This window comes from Myotis davidii, unplaced genomic scaffold (genome assembly GCF_000327345.1).
Source record: "Myotis davidii unplaced genomic scaffold, ASM32734v1 scaffold657, whole genome shotgun sequence".
NCBI lineage: Eukaryota > Metazoa > Chordata > Mammalia > Chiroptera > Vespertilionidae > Myotis > Myotis davidii.
In genome coordinates this window covers 845273-872993 of record NW_006287917.1, presented here as the reverse complement: position 1 = coordinate 872993, position 27721 = coordinate 845273, and the positions used below count along the sequence as shown (strand labels likewise).

General features: G+C 39.0%; 1 protein-coding gene across 1 annotated transcript in view; it reads right to left on the bottom strand.

Annotated features, from left to right (window-relative positions):
- Positions 1 to 27721, bottom strand: part of GRM5 (glutamate receptor, metabotropic 5) — a 432533-nt gene that overhangs the window by 111164 nt on the left and 293648 nt on the right. Inside the window, exon 4 of the mRNA XM_006759764.1 lies at positions 13952 to 14187. Coding sequence (XP_006759827.1) covers positions 13952 to 14187 — 236 coding nt within the window. The remainder of the gene's footprint in view (positions 1 to 13951; positions 14188 to 27721) is intronic.

Genomic DNA, 27721 nt, shown 5'->3' with positions numbered 1-27721 from the left:
CAGGTAGAAGCGCTCCATACATGGAGATAATTAAAAATACCCACTGCTTTCACTGCTATTGCCTGGATCCAAGCCATCACCTCTCATCTTATTACTGCAATAGCCTTGTAATTATTTCCCTGCTTTCTTTCTTTTCTTGGCCCACACTTATCATTTATTATTAATATGACAGCCAAGTGCTCTTTTAAAAAAGCCAGTTCAAGTCCCGCCTTTGCCCAAATCCTCTAATGGATTCATGTTTCACTTCAGTGAAATCCAAGGCCAATGCAATGCCAACAAGAATCTACACTATCTCACCCTCTGCGGCCTCTTTGCCAACATCTCCTAGTAGTTTCCTCCAACTTCCTCTGCTCCAGACACACTGGCCTTCCAACTGTTTCCTCAAATATGACAGCTCAGGCCCCTCTCTGGATTTTGTACCTGTGATTTCCTATTCCCTGAATCATCTTCCCCAGTCCCCTTGGGTACGCTCATCTCCTCCTGGGGTTTACACAGGGTCCTTTTCTCAGTAAGATCATGCCTGACCACCCTATTTAAATTGCATCCTCCCTAACATTCTAAATCCTGCTTCCCTGCTTTAGTTTTTTAGCATTTATCACCATCTAATATAATACATAATTTATCTATTTTGTCTTAATCTATCTCCCCCTAGCAACAATGTAAGTTCCATGAAGGCAGGTAGTTTTGTCTGTTTTATTTACTTCTATACCTCTGACACCAAATTAAAAGAAAATTATGAGTGACATGTAGTAGGCATTCAGTGAATATTTACTGAAGAGATAAATAACTTATCTAGGTTTTAAAAAATATGTATATTTTTATTGATTGCAGACAGAGGAAACAAGAAGGAGGAAGAGATAGAAACATCAATGATGAGAGAGAATCATTGATCGGCTGCTTCCTGCATGTCCCCTACTGAGGATTGAGCCAGCAACCTGGGCATGTGCCCTGACCAGGAATTGAACTGTGACCTCCTGGTTCATAGGTCAAAGCTCGAATATTTTATTCTTTTATGTTGATATCCTGAAGTTAAGTAAAGGATCATGCTCTTCCCCTAGATTCCACCTAACATTAGCCAAGGTTGTAAGAGTTTAACAATAATTCAGTCAAGCTATTTCACATCTTTGACAGAAGGCTCTTTTCACACCTCAGTTCCACATGACAGCTGTGGGGGACAGTAGCTTCTTTATTTAGTAGTCATCTGGCCTTTGTGTCAGTTCTCTACAATTTTTAAAGGTTATGACACTGACAATTACGGAAATGTTAAAACACCAGGCCAACCATGAGGACTGTGGCAATAAGGATCCCACACAGTTGCCATGGTGATATGGGTAAACCAATATACAGCATGCAATGCTCAGCCATTAAATTAACATCATAATTACCTCTATATATTGTGTCAGGGAATGGCACCTGTTATAAGCAGGCATACTAGACATAAATACCCACATTCATAAGAAGGCTAAGGTCTAGAGAAGCAGAGGAAAAATACATTTTTTTAAATGTTATTTTCTAACTAGAGGCTCGATGCATGAATGGCCTAGCCTGCAGCCTCTCACAATCTGGGACCCCACCCTGTCCAGGGAAGGACAGAGGGAGGGCTCCAGGGCATGTCTGGCCCGTCTCGCCCAGTCCTGATTGGCTGGACCCCAACAGCAAGCTCACCTACCGGTCGGAGCGTCTACACCCTGGTGGTCAGTGCATGTCATAGTGACTGGTCGAATGGTCAAACGGCCAGATACTTAGCATATTAGGTTTTAATATATATAGATAATATACCATTGATAACCATTCCTATCCCAGAGATAACTGAAAAAAATATTTACTAATACAACATGCTGCATCTATTTTTCATAATAACAACAGCAAATATTTTCTAAAGCACAATCTATTGTGCTAACATTGTTAAGTACAAAGTTTTAATACTTTAGAAATTTTTTAGAATCGTTACATAGACCATCTTTTTGAACATCTTATTGACTCTAAAATATAGGTATTATCTAAATTCTATAACTGACCAGGTAACAGAGTGAGTGAGTGAGTGGTGGAGGTGAACTTCACAGGTCTGCCCTCTGAAGCTCTCCTACCCACTCCCCAGCACAGCCTACTGAGCCATCTGGGAGGCTAGGAGATCATGCTGCACTGTGCAGCTCAGAGGGATGAGCTTAAGGATTAAAAGCAAGAGGAAAAAATCCTTCTATAAAATAAATTTCTACTTGGTTATGAGGATCAAAATCACAAGAGATATAAGAGAAAATGGATTTCATTATTTGGTTATTTGCTGGGATTCTCTGAAGCCTGAGAATAAGCCTGGCAAATATACATATGGTACCTAAACACGTCTTAAGTTTTTATTAGATACAATTGAAATATGATAAACTTCACATACTGAAAATGAGCAACTTAAATGTTTATAAATGCATATTGTGAAACAATTAATCAAAATAAAGAATGTATCTGTTTCATCACCTCCACATGTTTTCTCATGGAGCTTTTTAATCCCATCCATCTCCAGGCAACCACTGATCTGCTTTCTGTCACTGTAGATTACTTTGCATTTTCTAAAGTTTATAGAAATTGAATTATGCAGTACGTACTCTTTCTTTTACTGATTTCTTTCACTCAGCAAATTATTTTGAGATTGGCTACATTGGTAGGTGTATCAATAGTTCGTTGCTTTCTGTTGATGAGTAATAGTCCATTGGAACTATAACAAATTTTCTAATGCCATTTGTTAAAAAGCATATATTTTCTTCACTGAATTGCTTGTGCACCTCTGTGAAAACCAGTTTTCCATATACATGTGGGCCTGTTCCTGAATTTCCTGTCTTGTTTTATTGATGTTTATTTATCTTTATGCTGATACTGCACTGTTTTGATTACTCTATTTTTAGACTGATTCTTGAAAATCATATACCAGTAGTGCTCATCCACAAGTTTGTTCTTTTTCAGTTATTTTGAGTATCCTAAGTCATTTGCATTTCCATTAACATTTTAAAAATCCATTTGTCAATTTCTATTTTAAAAGAATGCTAAAATTTTGATAGCCATTCTTCCAATCTATAATTGAACTTTGGGAGGATTGACATGTTTACATTATTGGGTATTCTCATATATGCACATATTGTATCTCTTCATTTATTTAAAACTTCTTCAATTTTATGAGCAATGTTTGTCATTTTAAGCATAAAAATTTGCAGATTTGCTATCTATTGCTGGATTTACCACTGATTATTTCATATTTTTAATGTTTTAAATGGTAGTATTTTTATTTCACTTTCTAATTGTTTACTACTACTATATAGAAATACATTTATTATTTTTGGTTAATCCTCACTGGAGGATATGTTTCCCATTGATTTTAGAGAGAGTGGAAAGGAGGGGGAGTGAGGAAAAGAGGAGAAAAAGAGAGAAACATCATGTGGCAGAGCCACATCAATTGGTTGCTTCCCTAAAGTGCCCCAACCGGGGCAGGGAACCTGCAACCTAGGTACCTGAATCAAATCATGACCAGAATCGAACTCATGACCCTCTAATCACGGGCTAATGCTCTAACCACTTATCAACACCAGCCAGGGCTAGAAATACATTTTTAAATATTAATCTGGTATATGACAAATTTAATAAACTCACTAGGACTTTTTATAGATAACATTAGATTTTCTGAATAGGCAATCATGCAATTTGTTAATAAAGACAATTTTATCATATCAAATCTCAGTGCCCTTTACTTCTTTAGTTGATGCAGTATATTTTACTGACTAAAACCTCTGGTAGTAAGAGGAAACTTCCTTCCCTGATCATAGAGGGACATCTTATTAGGTTGAGGATATTTAGTCTATTCCTAATTTGCTGAGAATTTTTATGATAAATTAATATTAGGCTTTGACATATTTAATGATATCATGAGTTTTCAATACCATAAATTACACTGATCAATTATTGAATATTAAATCAACCTTACATTGGGATGAATACTACTTAATCATATTATTACTTTTTAAATATTGTTAGATATGATTTGCCAAAGTTGTGTTTAGAATGTTACACCAATGTCTATGAGGTATATTGATCTGCAGTTTTCTTTTCTCGTGATATCTTGGTCTGGTTTTAGTATCAAGATAATGCTGGCCTCATTGATTGAATTGGGAAGTATCCTTGCCTCTAGTTTTCTAATAGAGTTTATATAGAGTGTTTATCAGTTCTTCCTTTATTTTTGGTAGCAATTCACCAGTGAAAAGTGAAACCCTCTGCTTTGGAGTTTTCTTTGTGGGAAAGTGTTTACAAAATTAATTTCTTTAACAAATATAGGACTATTCAAGTTGTCCACTCATCAGTAAACTTTGGTAGTTTGCATATTTCAAGGAATTTCTCCATTACATTTAAGTTGACTAATTTATTTGATAAAGTTGTTTTTAAAAACTTTTCTTTTTCACATCTGTAGATACTGTACTGATGTGAACTGATTTAGACTCATTCCTGATATTGGTAATTTGTATTTTCTCTCTTTTCCAGATCAATCTGTTTTTGTGTGTTTGTTTTTGTTAATCCTGACCAAAGGATATTTCCTCATTGATTTTTAGAGAGAGTGGAAGGGAGGGTGAGAGACACAGAGAGAAACATTGTTGTTAGAAAGACACTTTGATTGGTTGCCTCCTGCACACGCCCAAGTGGGGCGGGGGATCGAGCCTGCAACTGAGGCAAGTGCCCTTGACCAGAATGGAACCTGTGACCCTTCCTTCTGCAGGCCAACGCTCTATCCCAGAACCCAACTGATCAATCTGTTTTTTCAATTTTCTTGATTTTTTAAAAGAACCAGGGTTCAGTTTCATTGATTTTCTCTATTGTGTTCCTGTTGTATATATCATTGATTTTCATTCTGATCTATTATTTTTTTCCATTTACTTACTTCAGGGTTTAATTTTCTCCTATTTTCCAAACTCCTGAAGGTCGGTCTTTCAACATTGATTTGAATTTTTTTTCCTTCCTACTATAGCCAATTAATGCTATAAAATTCCCCTAAGTGTTGTTTTAAGTGTTTGAACTGTAAGTTTTGCTGGTCTGACTGCTGGGGACAGACACTGTCCCTTGTTCCTTATGGGGTCCAGGAGCACTGTTCTCTCTAATCTTTCAGGATGGTTCTTTCCCAGGCTTCAAATGCAAATAGATATTAAGACTTAGCTGAATACTCTAGAGCAGTGGTCCGCAAACTGCGGCTCACGAGCCACATGCGGCTCTTTGGCCCCTTGAGTGTGGCTCTTCTACAAAATACCGACTTCTGCGCATGGGCCACGAAGTTTCAATCTCACTATACATGTGCGCCCGCACGTGGTATTTTGTGGAAGAGCCACACACAAGGGGCCAAAGAGCCACATGTGGCTCGCAAGCCACAGTTTGCCGACCACTAGAGCAATGATTTTCAACTTTCTTCACCTCATAGCATATATAAACTAATTACTAAAATTCTGTGGCACACCAAAATTATATTTTTTTGCCAATTTGACAAAATTAGTTATAATTTTTATTGATTTTCAAAAAATAATAATATGAATTACCTACGCTTTTTGCTTCTTTAAAAAAATCAGGTGCCTATACTTGTATATAAGCATTTCTGGCATCAAGAATTAACCAATCAAATGCAACCTTATTATGCTACATGAGCAATAAGATGCAACTATACTATACAACCTATATATTTATGGTTCAAGACAGGGCATTCACACCTCAAAGGACTATTGTTGTGCTGGCTGTTGTCATTTTTTTATTGGACAACCTAAGGGAAAAGAGGTCAGTGCCCCTGACTAAACAGTCAGGTATCGAAGGTTTAAAACTTCTTGTGGCACACCAGTTGAAAATCACTAGAGGGAACCTCTGCAGCTCTCCAGAGTCCTCTTTTCACACAGCTCTCATCTCTTTGTCCTGGGCTCTGAAAACTCCAGCTTCCTTGTTCCCTCTGAACTCACAATACCACCTTCTTAACTCAGAGGGTTCACCTCATTTATTTGTCTCTTAAGAATAACTGTCACCCTAGCCAATTTGGTTCAGTGGATAGAGTGTCAGCCTTTGGACTGAAGGGTCCCAGGTTTGATTCTAGTTAAGGGCACATGCCCAGGTTGTGGGCTTGATCCCCAGTTGGGGGACATGCGAGAGGCAGCCGATTGATGATCCTCTCTCATCATTGATGTTTCTATCTCTTTTCCCTCTCCCTTCCTCTCTGAAGTCAATAAAAATATATTTTTAAAAAAGAATAACTGTCATTCACTGCTTGATGTCTGAAGTCTTGAAAACCGTGTTTTATATATGTTGTCCTGTGTTGTTGTTATTTCAAGCAGGAGAGTAAATCCAGCCTCTACTATTTCATCTATGTTGGAGGCAGGCATTTTCCTATCTGATTTTTTTTAAAAATATGTTTTTACTGATTTTAGAGAGGAGGAAAAGGGGGAGAGAAACATCGATGCAAGAATAGAACGATGATTGGATACTTCCTGCATGCCCCCTGCAGGGATTGAGCCACAAATCGGGCATGTGCCCTGAGGGGAATAGAATTAGTGACCGCTTGGTGCATAGGTTGGTGCTCAAACACTGAGCCACACTGGCCGGGCTCCCATCTGATCTTTAATAGTATTCCTATTCATCATCATACTGAAGCCTCACTACAGTTTTGAAAGTTGGGTATTATTTTTAATAATCATCCCCACCTCGCACACACAGGAAAATGGAGACTCTGAGAGGCCTAGTGGTGACTATAAGCTGAGTTTTTAATATAGATCTTCTGGGTCAAAAGCTAATGCTTTTTACAGTGCAACTTTATGCCTCAAATGACTGATTCAGCAAACTTGTCAGGTCTCCCTTTAGTTTATTTTAAATATCTTAATACTTGTGCCTCGTGCACATTGAAAGGAAATTAATTGGAAGGTGGCCAGTGGGGTAGGACTGGGAGAGACGGGCTGGACATGCCCTGGAGCCAACCTCCTGTGGTTCCTCCCTGGCCGGCACACCTGGGGCATGCCGCACCACAGGGCATCTGTAGAGTGAGTGGGGTCCCTCTGGCAGGTGGGGTCCCTCAGACTGGCCTGTGGGGATCAGGCTGAAACCAGTTCTCCGACATCCCCTGAGGGGTCCCGGATTGCGAGAGGGTGGCTCTCAGATGAAGCTCCCTAGAATTGGGCTCTCTCCTCTCTGGTTCTGGGGTTCGTCACCTGAGACTGGCCTCTGTCAAGTCACCACAGCTTGGCAGCTCCTGCGTTGAGTGTCTGCCCCCTGGTGGTCAGTGCGCATCACAGCTACTGGTCGGAGTATCTGCCCCCTGGTGGTCATTGCACATTATAGCTACCAGTTGGATGGTAGGATGGTCGCTGAGCCTTTTATATATATAGATATTCTGGGCTTCAATTCTAGTGTCTTAAGAGTTTGGGAACCTTCACAGGTTCTAATGTAAGGACTTGCTTCTGCAGATCTTATTGAGTACTTTCTGTTGGTGAATATCCATCATGAAAAATTACACTACCACTTACTTGGATGAATAATTACTTTCATTTCTTAAACTCTGGAATTAAAAGAAGAAATGTGACAGATTATGTTTCTTAAAAATTTGATATGTGTGTGTGTGTGTGTGTGTGTGTGTGTGTGTAGGGGGTTGATCTGCATCTATGTTACATTTCCTTAAAGCACACTCTGAGATGGAGAAAAAATTTTTCCTCGGCAATGAGAAGTACCAAAATGTAAAAAAATCCAAGAATTATATTAAGCCCAAACTGTCACATCAAATTCTAATTTAACTTGATTCATTGGCTGATATAAAGACAGAAATGGGCTTTTGTTCAGCAGATTTTACCACATACACTAGGATAATGGGATCGATTATTTTCTTTAGTATATGGTTATTAATATTGTTCTAGTATAGCCTTTCCTGAAGTATGGTGTTAGACAGTGTTACATAAGAAGAATTAGTTCATAGTAAAAGAGAAAAAAAAATGCTGGGCTAAAGAAGGGTATTTAAAAATTTTTATAGCAGGATTTGTCTTTTTCCAACATGTTGATATACATTATGGGTCTCCAAAAAATGGATACAGAATGTGATCATCTCAATATATGTTGTCATGGAATCTTTTTTTCACACTGAATTAATTTTATTTCCAAATGCAACCTCAGAAATGTTAATATTGTATGAGGATGAGGAACCTTTAATCTAGAGATTAGCTGTGGCACTTACTCTATTTTAATTTGTGGTACTTTTCTTACCCAGATAATTATTTCCTTTCAGTCCATTATTTCAGCTTTTTTTTTTTTTTGGTCACGTTTTCAGACTTAGAGATGGCGAAGTGTTCCGAATAATGGCTAAACCACTAATATGCATTTCAAATGCAAACAAGATGACAGAAAAATATTCTGATGCATAAGAAAGTATCCTTTAACTAACCCACCTCCAGTCCTCCTGAGACACGGTCATGATAGAGGATATGAGAGAGGATATTTCCTTTAGCTGGAAACTTGCTGTAACAGAAAGGGAAGAGAAACACCTCCAAGTATAGATGCCTATGTGAGTGGTTACTTTTTGGCATAAAAATAAAGGGAGTGGAGGATCTGGGTTCAATATCTGGATTGGAATGAGGCTAAAAGACAAAAGGCACAGGAAGGAAAGGTTAGGGAAATGAGTTTCTCTGAGAGCACGGAAACGGGAGTTATTAGAAAGCATGAAAATGTAAGCTCAGTGGAATAGACAAATACCTTGAGGTAGACCTTCCACTGAGAAAGACTTAGCATGTGCAAAAGGGCAGGGAGAAGTGGCGAGATCGCTCTAAGATGCAAGAGCACTGTCTATGAAGTGTCTGTGGCACAGATTTCACGAGTTTAAGGAATAGAAGATGTAAACGCAAATGCCAAATTTCAAAAGTTTTGACTGGAGCCAAAGAGTTGAGATTCCTTTATGCAGACATTGGAGAACCAAGGAAGATCTTTAAGAATGAAGGTAACATGATGAGATTGATTCTTTAGATCAGGGGTGGGGAACGTCTGGCCCATGGGCCATATAAGGCCCATGGAATATTTTCGTCTGGCCCTACTCTTGTTAGACTTAAATTATAAATTAAATAATAATACATTTAAAGTATTAAGGATATAATTTAATTTTTCTAATTGCTCATTTAAATTACCTGGTAATAAAAGCTACAGAGAATTGAATTAATACTGTTTTCTAATAACTATATGACGGTCTATAGCAGGCTATAGACACACAGGAAAAATGCCATGGGAAGGCATTTAGCAGGCTAATTTTAAGTTGAACATTTTGTATGGCCCGTGAATGATATTACAAATATTTAAATAGCCCTTGGCAGAAAAATGGTTCCTCACCCCTGCTTTAGATGAGCACCTTTGGGACAATTTTCAGCTTAAAATGGAGGAGAAAGAAGCTGATATCAAAAGGAAAATTCAATAGGGAGATTACTCTGACACCGGACGGGAGAGATAATGAAGAACCAAATGTTAGCAGTAGTATAAATTCTTGAATTCAGGCTGTAAGAAAGAGGAAATAGATGTGGATGTTTTCCAACAGTGGAATTCACAGCATTTGGTGACCAGTTTAATGAAAGGATGAGAGAAGGGGAATACATGAGAATCACTTACTCCTACATCTCAGGAGACAGGGTAGAGACAGGGTGGATGAGTGATTATTTTACTTAAACTGGAGAATCAAGAAGGAGGACAGTGAAGTTGGAGGCTGTGGTTACAGAAGTCATGATGAGGTTAGTTTTACATACAAAAGTTTGAGGTGCCTTCAGGATATCCAGGTGAGGATGGTTGTGTGCTAATGTCATAAATGACACCTCTGGAAGTTAGTGGAAGTGAGAGGAGAATTTATAGAAAGGAGAAAGTGACTGAATGTCAGTGGGTGACAGAGTATAACTCTAAAGCAGTGGTTCTCAATCTTCTGGCCTTTTAAATACAGTTCCTCATGTTGTGACCCAACCATAAAATTATTTTCGTTGCTACTTCATAACTGTAATGTTGCTACTGTTATAAAATCGTAATGTAAATATCTGATATGCAGGATGGTCTTAGGCGACCCCTGTGAAAGGGTTGTTCGACCGCCAAAGGGGTCGCGACCCACAGGTTGAGAACCGCTGCTCTAAAGGCAATGAGTCCTTAAATTGATTCAAAAATAGGCTATCATGCAGTTATTAGAAAAGAGTATTAATTAAATCCTCTGTAGCTTTTATTACTAGGTAATTTAAATAAATTAGAAAAATTAAATTATACTCTTAATGCTTTTCATTTATTATTATTAATTTAATTTACAATTTAAGTCTAATATAATTGTGCAATTTAAATAAGACGTACTGAAATCAAGCTCACTGTTAATGATATGTAAACCTGGAGTTAACAATACAGTATAGTTGAAACATAAAAGGGCTATAGTAATATTTTGATTTAAGTTTCTAAATGCTTAAAAAACACAAAAATAACAAAAGTATAAACATTTTAGACATTATAAATGGTAGGCTTTATTTATACATGAAGATAGGGATTGCAGGGGAGTAACAATTATTAAGAACAAAGAGTAGCCTGGCCCTGGTGGCTTAGTGACTGAGCATTGACCTATGAACCAGGAGGTCACAGATCTATTCCTGGTCAGGGCATGTGCCTGGATTGCAGGCTCGATCTCCAATAGAGTGTGTGCAGGAGGTAGCCCATCAATAATTCTCTTTCATCGTTAATGTTTCTGTCTCTCTCTCTTCCCTTACTCTCTGAAATCAATAGAAATGTGTATATATATTTTTAAAAGAATAAAGGAGGAACTTCTGGTGTTAAGCAAAATGGAAAAGAAAGCAAATAAAAATTCTTTCATTGCATTGTTTTAACAGGCCCAAGTAATGCAAAAATAAAAATAAAAGTAAAGGCAGTGACAATGTATGGAAGCAACAAGAAAATGAACTAGCAGAGAGTAGACCTACAGAAGTGGGCAGGTGGCACCGGCTGCTTTATTATCTGAGGTATCTGCAGGTTCTGGACCCAGGCGATGATCCAGCTTGGTCTCAATAAAGAGACGTATTTCCTAGGGCTGCCTAACAAAGTACCACAAACTACATGGCTTAAAACAACAAATTTAGCTCCACTGGCGTGGCTCAGTGGTTGAGCATTGATCTATGAATCAGGAGGTCCTGGTTTGATTCCCAGGCAGGGCACATGCCCAGGTTGTGGGCTCCATCCCCTGTGTGGGGCATGCAGGATGCAGCCAAGCAATGATTTTCTCTCAGCATTGGTGTTCCTCTCTCTCTCTCCCTCTCCCTTCCTCTCTGAAATCAATACAGATATATTAAAATAAATAAATAAACAAATTTATTCTCTCACAGTTCTGGATTTTAGAGGTCCAAAATTAAGGGGCCAGCAGGGCCACGCTTTCTCAGAGACCGTGGGTAGAACCCTTCCCTGCCTCTTTCTAGCTTCTGGTGGCAGCTGTAAGTCCTTGGCAGCACTTGCCTTTGGGCAGAATCATTCCAGTTTCTGCCTGTGCTTCCCCATGTCATTTTCCCTGTGCGTCTCTGTTTCTCTTTTTACAAAGACATCAGGCACATTGGATTAAGAGTTCATCTTATTCCAGTATGTCCTCCTCTTGCCTAATTACATCTGCACTGACACTATTTCTAAATAGTCGCCTTCTGAGGTCCCGGGAAAGGACATGAATTGCTGCTGTGATGGATGGGGGGATGCACAATTCCACCTGGCATAGCGCACTGCTGGAAAAAGAGAAACCAGAAAAAGTTTTGGAATTTGAAATGATCTGGTATGTCAGTTTATAAACCCCAGGAGCCCTACGTGCATGACAGCCATTTCCCCTCCTGATTCAGTTGCTGATTCTGCAGGTGGCATGAGAGGCTCAAGATTCTGAAGAGAAAGACTAAAGTCTCCCATTGTTTTGTATTATTTGGGGGAAAAAAGCTCCACTTGAAGAATGGAAACTGCTCAAACTTCAGTTAGCTTTTCCCCCCATGAAATATGCCAAACTTAGAAACACTGTGGTGCAGGAGGCTGGAGAGCAAAGCTCAAAAATAGTGAAAATCTGTGAGTCAGTCATCCAGAGCAGGGAATATAATAGCTAGACTCTCAATTAAAATTCCGTGCTAATTGTTCCTTAAAGACATTTTAACGAGCGTTTGATTGCTGCTATTTTATGCTACAACCTACACCATCTCAATTTCTTAGAATCTGGAAAAGGCAAGCTATCACTGGGGGAAAAATAATGTAAAATTTAATCTTTATGGTGATTTTCAACTCACTGTCTAGCATAAAAGAAAATATACTGTATACGTGTCAGGAAACATAGAATGGGACCGATAACTAAGAGAAATCGGTCAACAGAAATAGACTACCAAAGATCCAGAAGGACCATAAAATAACTATGATCAATATGTTTAAGGAAACAAAGTAAAGGATTGAAAAAAAGGTGAGAAGGAAAACTTTAACATAAAACTGGAAACTATTAACAAGAATTAAATTGGCATTCTGGGTTTGTTAAACACCGTATCAGGTATCAGAAATGAAGTACCTCTTATTTTGGTTAACAGCAGACTAGACATAGGAGAAGACATGATTAGTGAAATCAAAAAGAGAATAACAGAAAATAATGAAACTGGACACAGAAAAAAGATATGAAGGGACAGATAAACAGTCACATGTGTGACACGGTCAAATAGTCTCACATGGGTATAACTGGGTACCAGAAGGAGCAAACAGAAATATGATAGAATGAATGTTTGAGGAAATAATTTCTGGGATTTTTCAAAACTGGTAAGAATCTGTCATCTACAAGTTTAGAAATGTTTGGTAACTTTAAGAAAGAAATATTTAAGGGAATCCATTCCTACTCTCCTCATAGTTAACTAACGGTTAACATTAAAAGCTAAGAAAGAAGACATATTACTACCAGGGAAATATTAAGAGCCGTGGTTAACTTCTCAATGAAATCATGGAATCCAGGAAACAGAATGCTGTTTTTAAAGGGAAAAAAATGCTGAAAAAAATAAAATTAAATAAAAGGAAACCTGCCTTCTTTATTATTATTATTATTATTATTATTATTTAAATCACATTATGTATTTATTTTTTTATCTTACCTTTTGAAACAGCATGGATGGACCTGGAAATTATATGCTAAGTGAAATAAGCCAGTCAGAGGCAGACAAATACCATAAGATCTCACTTATATGTGGAATCTAATGAACAAAATAAACTGATATACAAAATAGAACCAGAGGCATGGATCCACATAACAGACTGACAGCTGTTAGGGCGGAGGAGGAGAGGGGGATTGGATAAAAGCAGGTGAAGGGATTAGCCAAAGAACATAAATGCATAACCCATAGGCAATGACAACAGTGTGGTGATGGCCAGAGGGAAGTGGGGGTGGGGCTGGGATTGGGTAGAGGTGGGCAAAGGGGGGAAAAATGGGGACATCTGTTGTAGTGTCAACAATTGAAAAAGAAAAGAAAACCTGCCAATATAGAATGCTATACTCAGTAAGTAGATCCCTCAAAACTAAATGTGTAATAAAGATACTCTCAGGAAAAAACAAACAAAAAAACCAAACACTCATGGAATTTGTTGCCAGCACTTTATAAAACATACCAAAGGGGATTCTTCAGTATTGAAGATACTGAACATAATGAAGGGCCCTGGACACTGCTGACTATTTCTAGCAAATATCCTAACAAAGCTCTGTCGTACTATATATAAAACATGTAAATTATATAGCAATAGCAAAAGAAGTGTGAGGGGGTAAACTAACTGAGATATATGTAAGACTGTTAAATGAAAACATGAACCAACAGAAAGTAGTTTGTATTAATTAAGGGTTCATTTAGTGATTTCTATGGAAAACTCTAAATGAATTATACGAAGGGATGAAACAAAATTGTCAAGACCGGTGGTAGGATGAAACAATAAATCTGCTTACTGTTGCAGGTCTTGTTGTATTTGCTGTTCTCCTGTGCAAACCCTTCCAGCCGGCACTGGAAACGATGCTGCCAAAACTCTTGAAACCAAGGGTTTCGGAGGTTTGTTTCTGGCCGTAGCTGCAGATAATAATCATCAAACCACTTGACATCCGGAGATTGGAGCTTGATTGTGATTCCACCAACAGCCTCTCGCTGATATCCATCAGTCACATCATACCTGTCAGCCCAGCCATCACTGTGAGGAAACAGACAACCCCTGGCTTAGAATAGGTATGTCCACAGCAAATGGTTCCGTTGGCTTTCCTTTGGAAAAGCTGTCGTTAAATGGCTATTTCAGGCCACATCATGGTCCTGCATTACACCTACGTGATTCTGAGATAGCGGTCTGTTAGAATTAAAAAGGCAAAGCACAATGGAGACCTTGGGTCTAAAAGTGCTGAAAGGCACAAACCCCACTTGCCTTGAACTGTAGAGAATAACTTAATGGTTTGGCAGAATTTCACTGGTTGCAAAATATAAGGTATGCCTGGAAGCTGCATATCACCATTCACACTATTTACTGAACATTTTATAGCTAAGTCAAGTTCACTTTAAATACATTTTTTCTTAATAGTAATTATTATAATGATCGTAAAATAAGAATAAAATATTTCTAAAACATGCTTATTACTAACTTAACCATCCTATGAATGATCCTCTTTCCTTCCTTCCTTCCTTCCTTCCTTCCTTTCTCTCTCTCTCTCTCTCTCTCTCTCTCTCTCTTTCTCTTTTTTTTTTCACTTTACAAGTGAATTATAGAGGTTAAAAAAAACAAATACAAAAGCTTACTGCCCTAGCCGGTTTGGCTCTGTGGATAGAGCGTCAGCCTGCTCAATAAAGGGTCCTGGGTTCAATTCCTGTCAAGGGCATGTGCCTTGGCTGCAGGCTGGATCCCTGGCCTGGTTGGGTACGGGAGGCAACCAACCTACGTGTCTCTTTCTCATTGATGTTTCTTTCTCTTTGTCTCTCCCCTTCCCTTCCACCCTCTCTAAAGGTCAATGAAAAAATATCCTCGGGTGAGGATTCACAAAAATAAAAAAAAATAGTGATTTGTCAGCGCCTCAAAGTGAGTCCTTGTATTTCATAGTTCATATCGTCTTTCCTACCCCATCCTGTTTCTCTAATACATTTAAAATACGGATAGGAAATTATGTTTTACATTAGAGTGATTGAAAGAACATCTTAACAATGTGCCATCGATGGTGTCAAGGAACATACACCTCAGTGTTGCTGTCATTCTGTGCACTGATCACTCAAAATCTATGAATCTATATATAAAAATTCCTAATATGCAAATAGACCAAACAGTGGAACAACCGAACAATCGAACAACTGGTCGCTATGATGTGCACTGACACCCAGGGGGCACTCGCAGAATATGGCAGGCATGGGCAGTAGGCAGCAGAGCCAGAACATGGCAAGCATTGGCTGCGGTGGGATGGTGGAGCAGGTGAGTGGTGGCGCCAGACCAAGGTGGGGCACCAGTTGCTATCATCAGGGTGAGCTTCTGTTGGTTACTGAAAATTCTTTGCTCCCACACACCATGGTCCCGCCCAGCACTCGCACCTCCTGCTGGCGCCACTCACACCCACCAATGGTGCCAAGCGATTGGGACCAGCAGCGGCCGCCAGCAGCAGGTACAAGTGGCAGCTCTGGTGCCGGCAGTGGTGGGAGAGGTGGCTGCCAGCCCCAATCACCACTCAGGGCTTCTCTACCTCCCCCTGCTCCGGAGGAGCTAACAGGGCAGCAGCCATCGCTCACACCCGCTGACAGCACTGGCCCAATCACTCCACACTGTCAGTGACTGGGAGTGATGGTGGCGATGGGAGCGGGGCTGACGGCAGACAGGGGACCAGGGGGCCCACGGTGGGAGGGGCCGGATGGGGGCATAGAGGATGGCCAAGACCCACCCCTGTGCCCACCGCAGCCTCGGATCCATAGTTCCTTTCAAGGTGCACGGATTCGTGCACTGGGACCCTAGTTTTAAATTAAAAGAGTTAAAATCAGAGAGCTCATGGTTTAATGGTCTGAGTATAACAGCTTAAGTAAAAGTATTCTTAGCTGATAAGAAAAATACATAAGACACAACAAATTTGATACTACCATCATTTCAGTGTCTTTTAAAGGGTGTCCCAAAATTCACACAAGAAGTAATTTTGATAGGAAACATAGGTTTATAATTAAAAATTGTAAATTTTTTATTGATTCATAAAGCATACAGTATAGGATTATGTATGAAATAGAATATTGGATAAATGGCCTCCACCGCTTTGCTGGCACATACACACTCTTTTGTTATTGCCTGAGCAGCCGCATTTTCGAAGAAGAATGGTCCGATGATGCCTCCAGCCCCAAATCCGCACCAAACTGACACATTGTGGATGCATTTGTTTCTCAACAATCACTCGTAGATTTCTGAACCCCAAATGTGACAATTTTGTCGATTAACCCAACCATCAAAATGAAAATGAGCCTCATCAAAATTCAGCCACATTTATGCAAAACGGTCATGGAAAATTTCAACAAAAGAGTGCATATGTCCCAGCAAAGCCGTGGAGGCTATTTACCTGATATCTATTCCATAAGTAACCCTAGACTGTATCCTTTACGAATCAATAAAAAATTTACAATTTTTAATTATAAACATGTTTTCTATCAAAATTACTTCTTGCGTGAATTTTGGGCCACCCTTTAAAAGACATTGAAATGATGGTAGTATCAAATTTGTTCACACCTTGGGACATTCAGGGAAAAAAGACACCGACTTTTCCTGTCCTCTCTCCCACTGCAATTTGTACAACGTGTGCTATGTATCTGCTGGGACCCAGCGATGCTGGGCTTTCTTTGAAGAGGTACAAGTGTTCTTTCAAGAAAGATAAAGAAAATCAAGGGGGAATTCTACAATGAAAAAAAAAAATAACACCAAAGAGTGAAGAGAAGGGATACAGAAAGTGTTGAGTGGAAGAACAGAATAAAGCCTTCTGAATGCATTGTTGGCCTGTGAAGATAAGCTGGGTTGGGGGAGTGGGCACTGGGGAAAGGGTGAAGGGAAAGACTTACATTAAACAATCATTGTTTATTTAATTGATATCCAGCTATTTTTACTTATCAGAATATCAATAGATTTTTACCATTCTCCAAATTGATCTTTTGTCCTTCCTATTTTATTTTTGCAGGCAGAGAGCATGCTCCAATAGTTTGCATATAAAATCAGTGCCCGGGGACGTGTTATGAAAGTAATTAATTAATGTAAGTGCAAAAAGCATTTTTTTTCAGTATACTCTTTTATATCAACTCTGACTTAAAAATTGGTAGTGAGAGTTGTTCCGAAGGTCATAGATTACTCATTAAGATATCATAGGGGCTCAAGAAAACTTGAGATATTTCCTAAGTCCTCAGTAGGTGATAGAAGAGAAAAAAAAAAACAAAACAAAATAAGCTAATTCTTCCTCTAAGTCCTTCTTGACAAGAAGGTATTTCATTCTAAATTATCTATGGTGAAATTTCAAAAACTTTTGTGGCAGATCTGGAAAAAAATAAGCAATATGTTTCATTCCAGTGTTGAATTTCATTACTTCTCACATTATCTTCCCTCAAGATTCTCATTTTCAGCTGCAGAAGATTTTATTTAAAGCTGACAAATTGAAATGAAGTGGGCTTGTTTGCCTCATTTTCTCCCTCTGTTTTGGAGGATTTATTATATCATTGGTATGAGAGTGTGGGTCTCATTGGCACTTGAGGAGATGCATGGGCGTGCTGCGAAGGAGACAGGAAGCTCTGTTTGTCAAGCACCCATTCTCCAAGGAAGAGAGGATTTAAATTGCTCCTTTTGTTAACAGAGCTTGCTCTCAAGTAATGCTATGACTATGCATATTACATAAGAAATATAAGATTACAATGGGTCCAATTTACCCTTCACAATTCATTCATTGAATTTAATGGGGATTGTAAAAGCCTGTTTTGATAAACTTTTTTGAAGGTAATATTCCATGAAACGTGTTAGAACCAGAGTGTGTGAATTTACTCATCTCTCATCATGTTTTTTAGCTTTTTAAACTAATTTATTATTATTTTTTTTGTTAATCCTCTCTTGAGGATATTTTTTCTATTGATTTTTAGAGTGGGAGGAAGGGAGGGAAGGGAGGCAGAGATGAGAGAAAGAGAGAGGGAGAGGGAGAGGGAGAGGGAGAGGGAGAGGGAGAAGAGAGACACCTAGATTGGTTGCCTCCTACATGCACCCCAACCAGGCTGGGAACTGAACCTGCAACCCAGGTACTTGCCCTTAACTGGGAATTGAACCTTTTGGTATAAAAGTAAAAATCTCTTCTCTATGTTTAACAATTTAGCCAGAAGTGATATTTTATTAATAGCTTACAAGTTAGAGTTGTGAGTTTAAAATAATTTTGACCCATATTCTTTCATTCAACAGCAAAATAAAAATCATAGAGGAGTTTGTGTGTAAACAGAAAGTTTCAATATCTATATGACAAAGCAGGCTTATTCTATTTAAACTTACTGGGGATTATTTGATATGTAAGTCTCAAGAAAGTTCATTCTATGCTGGCTAAGTTGGATGGTGCTAGATTTACTTTAGTTTATTAAAAATTAACATTTTAATAAAAATGCGCTTCTAAGATTTGTGTTAAGATGATAGGGTATGTCTAAGTGAGGAATAATATATTCAAAAGTAAAATGATATACCAAGAAAAACTTGGGCTTACTTTTCTACTAGCTAATGGTTTCTATTGCATTGATAGAGTGGACTGTCAAGATTTTGGCATTACTTTAATATCTTTAGATGACTAATATTTTATGAAATAAAAAAAAAGATCAGGAAGATTAGGGAACAAACTGGAAATATACCATATTTAAGGCACTTTTCTAGATTATGTTTGTATGTGTGTATCTTCTATCTATCTATCATCTATCTATCTACCTATCTATCTATCTATCTATCTATCTCCTATCTATCCAGCCATCTATCACACATCCATTCATCCATCCATTCATGAAGTCATCTGTCCGGCCAGCCATCCACCTAATTTTTCTCTTTTCACTGGTTGATATTTTACCCATCTCCTCTAATCTATTTCATTATTTTCTTTCCAATTCTTTGATAATGACTCATCCTCATTATATGCAGACTAGAGGCACGGTGCATGGCACTGGTGGGGTCCCTCGGCCTGGCCTGCGGGGATCAGGCCAAAACCGGCTCTCCAACATCCCCTGAGGGGTCCTACATTGTGAGAGGGCGCAGGCCAGGCCAAGGGACCCCACCAGTGTGCGATTGAGGCTGGGGAGAAATTGTGGGAGGGCTCCAAGGCATGTCTGGCCCATCTAGCCCAGTCCTGATGGGCCAGACCCCAGCCACAAGCTAACCTACTGGTTGGAGCATCTGCCCCCTGGTGGTCAGTGTGCGTCATTAGTGACTGCTCAAATGGTCAGACTCTTAACATATTAGGCTTTTATTATATAGGATTCTATATTTGCAGAGTGATCTATTTAGTAAAATTTATTTTTTGTTTCTTTTTAATTGATTTTGCTGTTTAAAATAACTCCCAAGCACAGTATTGATATGTTATCCAGAGTTCCCAAGAGCAAGAAGGCAGACATCAGGTTTGGGTAAAAAAAGGGAGAAAATGAATGCAAGTTGGGGTCTACAATAATCAGATTGCCCTTTGCTATGCTCTCTAGTATTTCTTTTTCCTAGATTTCTATCTAATTTCTACATACAAAATTGATTTGAATGTTAAAAATACAGGTTAACACTTTTCTTATATGTGGTTCCAGTGCCATATTGAACCCACTCTATTTTGCTTATGTTTTTGTATGCTGAATAATAGCTGTTGGCACTAAAAAAAGAGAGAGAAATAATGAGAATTATAGAACTGTAAAGACCTGATACTCTATTATATCCTTATAACATAAATATTTTAACTTTAAAATTGTTATTTTTATCATTCATTGTATTGAATTACTGACATATAAAGCATACCAATGGTTATGGCTTTAAAATAATTACTGCAATACTTAAAATGACTAGATTTAATATCATAATACATTTTGAAAATGTGAAAGCCCCTGAAAGCTACATGCTAATAGGAATAGAAAATTCATATTGGAAAATTCATATTGCAAACTTATGAAAAAAAGCTTCATGAATTATTGAATGTTAATGTATAGAAGCTAAATAACTTAAAATGTTTCTCACCAGTAAAAATATAAAAATTTACAATGCAGACAATATAATATGTGCTTCCTTTTTAATTTCTTATCAACATATGTTTTAAGTTACTGCTATGGAAAAAAGAAACATATAGGTAGCGTGAGATGATCCTTTAGCAACAGTCTTCATGTTCTATTCATTCTACTTCATTAATTCAGTAACCATTTTGCATGCCTCTTCTATATATTCAAACTGCACAGGTTCTATGGTAGGTTCCAATACATGCCTTCAACAAGCCAATAGTCCTTTAGCCATGACCTGCTTGAATAGGCATCGAGGACTTCCAGACCATTGGAAGTATCCTCATTTATCCTATAGACTGAACATATACTTTCCTTTTTACTCAATCTGACCACAAAAAGTACAATTCATTAGGTTTCCAGTCACCAAATCATCACTTACTGAAAATCACATTCCTATCTTGGCTCCTGAGATTATTCCCTGATCACCTCAATTACTATTCTGGGTGCTTCAAAACTCTTCATTCTTACATTTAGAACCTCCGGATTTATTTACAAGGCTAATCACATTCAATGGAAAGGATTCCATTAGTTGAATTCTTAAACAGCAACATGATTATCTATATACATTAAAGTGAATGACGGGAACAACCAGAACGACCAGAATGACCAGTTGACCAGTCATTATGACATGCACTGACCACCAGATGGCAGACATTCAATGCAGGAGCTTCCCCCTGGTGGTCAGTGAGCTCCCACAGCCAACCTCCTGCGGCCCCTCCCCCTGCCCAGCCGGCCCCCGCATCAGCTGGCCAACCTCCTGGGGTCCCTCAGGGGCCAGCTGGACAACCTCCCTGGGTCCTTCCCCCGCAGCCAGCTAGCCCCCCATTGGCCTCAATCGCCGGCTAGGCGCAGGGACCCCACTCGTGCACAAATTTGTGTACCGGACCTCTAGTCAGTACAACTCCTCAGAGTTCTTGGGAAAGCATCTGCCAGGAGAAAATAGCATAAAGAAATCACCTCAAAAGCTGTATCAAAAGGAGCAGTACCTGACTAAAAATGGAAGCATCAGAATGACTATTATTGCTACAGTCATTATGTTTATATCAGGGATGTGAGTGGGATGGGTGAGGGAAAGCGAGGGTGGACGCAGTTATTCTTGCTCCCTGAATGCTTTAGTCCTGCTTATCTTGATGACACTGGTACTGTTTATACTACCAGGCACATGCTGTGCATTAGAGACATAGCATGCTGTTTCTTATTTCTCAACTATGTCGCCTTTGCACCTCAATGCCTTGGAGTATGCTGTGCCCTCTGCACAGAGCACCATCCTTTCACCTCCTCGCATGTTTGCTGATGTCATAAAATCCAATTCATTCATCAGGCAGACAGACTGAGCTTGGTTGCAACTTATAAAAACCATTCCCAAGCTCCCCTGGATTTAATAGTTCCCTCCTCTCTGCTTCCAAAACAAGGTGGCATTTATCCCCTTATTCACTGATCAGGTGTTGAGTAACTCATATTCTACTAGTAAATGTGGGGGTATCAGTGGTGGACAAGAAGATAAGGTTTCTGCACTTAAAGTGGTAACATTATGATGCTTTTAGTTTTGCATTTATCATCGTATTAAAGTTAGGTACATTTATTTCTGTGTTGCCCAAGTAGAATATAAATTTTATGTTTTTGATGTTTCCTCATCCTTAATTTTATTATAATGTCTGGCCCATGTTAAGCACTCAAGAGATGTTTAACATAACTTATTAGAAAATTAGTCTTTAAAAGGCAATATTCAGATTATAGAGACTTCTGTTCAGCAACTACATATATGCATTTTAATTGAGAAAACAATGCTGTCAGATGTGCCTTATAAAATGATTCTGAGAGGCTAAATTGGTTTCTCCTCCAAAATGGTCTTCGCCCTCTCTACCTGATGCTATTACAATTAATGAGAACATTCATTAGGCCACATCCAGCATTTTTTCCAAAATCTGTTCGCAACCCACATAATTATTATGGAAACTGCTGTTCTGCCCACATGTAACCATCACCCTGCCAAATCTCTAACCAATAGCATTTTAATAGATATTTTGGGATTTTTTTCTAATAGTGGGAGTCTACTGACTGCTTGGCTGTCTTCATATAATAATCCTTTTTTTCCCTTTCCTGATGGAGTAGGAGGCCTTAGAATCACTAAATAAAGTAGTGAAAAGGAAGGGAGGATATTTTGCTTTTAAATAAAATCTCTAATGAATATATACCAGTCAACTCCAGTGAATTAATTCTAAAAAGAAGCACAATGTAGAATTTTCCAGAAAATGGTTAGGTGATTTACTGAAAATCAACTTATTTCTTGGGTTTGTAGATCTTAGTTTTCCCACTTTGAAGCCTTTATATATAGATGTGGATTAGAGGAGCTATATCAGAACATTCAGAATGTTCTGAAAGGAACAAGTCAGGAAAATCAACATTGCTACCTGTCTAGCATAGGACAGGTGGTTGCCATTGTATTACTTTTCCTAATTCCCTTCAGGCCATAGAGGTCATTATAATAACCCTGGTTTTTACCATGCAAGAAAACAAGGCTCTGAGGGATCAAGTAATCTACACAAAATCCCACAACACACATAGAGGGGGTGTAAACCCAGATCTTTCTAGCTCCAGAGCTTCAGCACTTTCTATACTTCACAGAGCTTCCAAAGCGATGGCATACAGTGATGAAAGGACTGAGAAATGTTTCTTAAGGGGAATGATTTTGAAGAGGCATTTAATGGATGACAGAAAGGGTAGGGTTGAGACTGTACAGGTAGAAATCTAACATGGCATCCAAGGTGCCTGCTATCTGGTATATACACATGCTTTCAACTTTTTCAATCAAACATTACTCTAGATAGGTGAAGGAATTTTCAAGATGTACTTAAGATCCCAAATAAATTGCCGGGCTTGAGTGATTGAGCATCAACCTATGAACCAGGAGGTCATGGTTTGATTCCCAGTCAGGGCACATACCTGAGTTGTGGGCTCAATCCCCAGTGGGGAGCATGCAGAAGGCCACTGCTCAATGATTCTCTCTCATCATTTTTTAAAAATATATTTTATTGATTTTTCACAGAGAGGAAGGGCAAGGAATAGAGAGATAGAAACATTGACAAGAGAGAAACATTGATCAGCTGCCTCCTGCACACCCCCTACTGGGGATGTGCCTGCAACCAAGGTACATGCCCTTGACCGGAATCGAACCTGGGACCCTTCAGTCCGCAGGTCAATGCTCTATGCACTGAGCCAAACCTGTTAGGGCTCTCTCTCTCATCATTGATGTTTCTATCTCTTTCCCCCTCTCCTTCCTCTCTGAAATCAATAAAAATATACATTTTTTAAAAAGATCCCAAATAAATTGACCTTAAAATAGGGAGATTATCCTCAGCAAGACTGACCTAGTCAGGTGATCCCTGACAAGGGAGTGGCTCCTCCTGGACCGAGAGATTCAATCATGAGAGGCAGTTGGCATGAGACAGCTGGCAGATAAGCTCCATTGCTGGGTCTGACAACAGAGGGAGCTTTGTGTAAAGGAGTGCAGGTGACCTCCAGGACCTGGGAGTGACCCTCAGCTAAGAACCCGCAAGGAAACAGGCCTCAGGTGTACATCCAAGGAGAAGTGTATTCAGCCCAAAACTTGAATGGGTTTGGAAGCAGATTCTCCCACCATGTTTCCAGAAAGAAATGCATGGGGGCAATACCTGATGTCAGTCTGTTAACTCTGAATGGTGAACCCACTAGGCCATACATGGCCATACTCCTGACCTCCAGAAAGTATGACATAGTAAACGAATATTGTCTGAAGCTGCTAAATGTGTGATCATTACCACTCCCTACCTCTGTTCGATATTTTCCTCTCTGGGAAGGCCAAACATGTTACTATCGGAAGAAACAATCCTAGGAGGTCTGACCTAATTGTGGGTTTGGTCAGAATAGACTGACTTCCAAAGACTTTGGGATTATAGAAAATGATGGACAATATTAAACATACTGGAATAGATACACTATCCGCCCTTACCTCAATGTGGGCTCTAGGATACCAGGCACTCTCCCCTCTGGTTTAAAGTCTTATCCCTCTAGGAATGCCTCCTTACAATACCCATCCTTTACAGAGGAGAGGCTGAGAAAATTTGTGTAAGTAGACTATTTTGTGAATTACACAATCCATTGTTTCTCTTGGCATATTATAGCCATTTGAAGAAAGGCAAAAATTGAGGTGATTGCATAAAATGTGCAACATAGTAAGCTAAATGGTTCAGTTAAGTAGAGAAAGCATGTTATGAATAGAGCATCCACAGCTTTATATAACCTTTATGTTTTCTCATGAAGCTTCTTTGCTTAGAATAATCCTCCAGTTTTCAGTCTGTAAATGCCTCTTTCACTGAACTGGACTAGTTAATCTTGTTATGCTGCTAAGCTAAGCATAATGTTCAGCCAAACAGCCAATAATTACTTTTTGAAAATATATTAAATTTCAAACAATCAGGCAGACTTCATGATGGCATTGAAAAATATAACTGCCCCCTCCCCCATGCGTTTCCTTTCCTTATTTCTTATAACAAGGGACTTAATAATTTTGGCCCTAATTCATTTTCCTTATACTTTGTTCAAACTGCCTGCAGTGTTTGACACTATCCTTTCATTTAGCAAAGCCTAATGATCCACATTACATATGCCGATTTCTCTGCAGAATGCTACATATGAGGAATAAACCGAAGGAAAAGAACTCATCCCCTACCCATTCCTCAGCATAAGAGCCCAGCAAATGAAAACTTACAGAATAACGGTGATCACGTATGTAGGGTGTGCTATCTGCCAGGCATTGTTCTAAGCCCTTTACGCATATGCTTCCTCTCTGCCAGATATCATGTATAGTGTGATCCAATGAGGTAGACATTTTTGCATCTTCACATTTCACATGAAGAAACTTCAGTAAGTCAGTAAGTCAGCCAGGGATACACAGGATTCAAACTCAGTCTACCTAAATCGAGAAACTAAAACTGAAGCAGTCCAATCATGCGGTCTTTGATCCAAATCTGTCTCCAAAGTTATATGAATTTGTACATGAAAATATAAAGAGTTATTTTAATTTCTATAATACACATACACACCCATCCCCCCCATAACTTGGGATTGTTTTCTTTTTTATTTCCTCCCTGAAACTGTAAACAAAGAATTGCTTTAAACCACTGGATTCATCTTCTGATAAAATGCCCATCATGGTCATGTTAGAAAGTTATGAAAGAGTCTCACTGTTCACACGGAAAAGAGCTATTACAGGATGCCAAGAGACCTTGAAATCTGTTCATAAACACAGAATGGACTGTCTTCAATTCCCATTTCACTCTGAGGCAACATGTTTTTCCTTGACAAAATATCCCCATGACACACACACCGAAACCGAGTCTATTGTTAGCTTCGCACATCTCTCAGATATGGCTTACCATTGAACACCGCCAGGCTGTAGAAGACCAGTAAGTAATTGAGAATTGTCCTGGGTGTGAGATTAAGTTTTAGAAATAGGCATTATATAAGAAGCCAGACAGAGTCAGAACCTGACAGCCTGAAAAATTTAGATGCCACATGCCCAGTGATTAATCTAAATGGACTGAAAGTGTAAGTCACATATTAGAACTGAACAGCTACATCCATTTCTAGCTATGATAGATTAGACAAACTTCCTCTGAAAACAACAAGAAAGGCTAGATAAACTTCTTTTTCCAAAAAAAAAGTGTATTTATGCTATCAGGAAGCTTTCTGGTCAGCCAGGACTCTAGAGACTAAAATCCGGGTGAGATAAAAAGATGTACTGAGGTAAGACTTAGCCTTTGAGCTATGTGGCAGTTCAGTGAAAGGCAAGGATGAGAGAGAGGCTAAGAAGCTGGAACAAAAGCAGTAGGGGAGGCTCCAAGGCTGATGCAGCTCATTGGCTGGTGAACTGAATCTGGCACAAATACCCACTGGACTTCCTGTCCAGCAGGCACTCCAGCTTCGCTCTGCAGCTGAACGGGGCAACTAGCTGTATGACCTATTCATGTGGTCTCTGATCCAAATCTGTCTCCAAAATTATCTGGTTTTGTACATGAAAATGTAAAGTGAAGAGTTGTTTTAATCTCTATTATATACATACATGCCCATCCCCCGACAGCTTGGAATTGCTTTCTTTTTTATTTCCTCCCTAAAACTGTAAACAAAGAGTTGCACCACTTGGGTGCAGCTATGAGGAGGAATGTGGTGTGCCAAGACTAAAGTGCTAATTGCTATAAACCCCACCCCCCTTCTCTCTATATCTGATTCCTAGTGATCAAAGTGCACAGATTTCCCCAGTTATCTCTGTGAGGTGGGACCCAAGTGTGCCTCCTAGGAAGCACCTCACATCACCAAGGGAGCTTGATGTCTGCCTTGGGTTCTGCTTTTATTTTCTCCACCAATGAAACCATAGACCCAGGGAGGCCCTTTCACCATGGGGCTGTGCCAGCATGGGGGAGGGGTGATGTGGTCAGAGGGTAGCTGCTCCTCTCGCCCGTCTAAATGTGGTCCTTCTCAGTCTCTGTGTTCCAGAGGGGTGCTTTGGCCTCAACCCTAAGTTCTGGGATTTTGACAAAGCCACCCTGCCTTTGGCTAATTGCTAGTGGGTCCTCTTGAGAGGACAACTGAAGTCACAAGCAACCGATGTCCACGATCCTGGTTATGCTGGCCAGCAGTTTAGTTTTTTATAGAAATTTTAAACATGAATGTGACACAGTTCAATTTATAGTTTTGATAGAAGACTCTTTTACACACATGGAAGAATAAAAACAAGGGTACTTGTTAGGAGCTACTGCAGTAATTCAAGTGAGGGCTGATGAGGATTTAAAAAAGGGAACTGATCACAGAATGAAAAGAAAGGCACTAAAGTAAGAAACACTATATTTAGGAGTTCAACGAGGCAGGATTTGTTTATTAATATTATGTGGAGGAGAAGGGAGGAAAAGGAGTCTAGAATGACTGAATTTTCTTATTTGAGTGACCAGTACCATTCACTAAAAAGAAACATGTTGGGAAGTTTGGTTGTAGATATGTTGACTTTGAAATGTATGTAAGATATTCAAGTGGATTATGTCAAGAATGCAATTACACATATAATCTAAATTTAGAGAAGTCTGGCCTGAGGTATTTAATGTAAATGTGGTCAACAAATCGCATTTAGCAGAACTGTTAGAGGAAATGTAATTACCCATGATTGTGTTTTGCATGATATGAGCAACGGAGAAATGTAGAATTCCACATAATACCAATACTTAAGGAATGCATGGAGGAAGAGATGTCCTTTTAGGATTTTGATAAAGATTTAGAAAGAGAGCAACAAGAAAACCCCAGAGTGAGCAGAAGGAAGGAGATAATAAAGATTAGAGCAGAAATAAATGACATAGAGACCAAAAAAACAATACAGAAAATCAATGAAACCAAGAGCTGGTTCTTTGAAAGGATAAACAAGATTGATAAACCCCTAGCCAGACTCACCAAGAAGC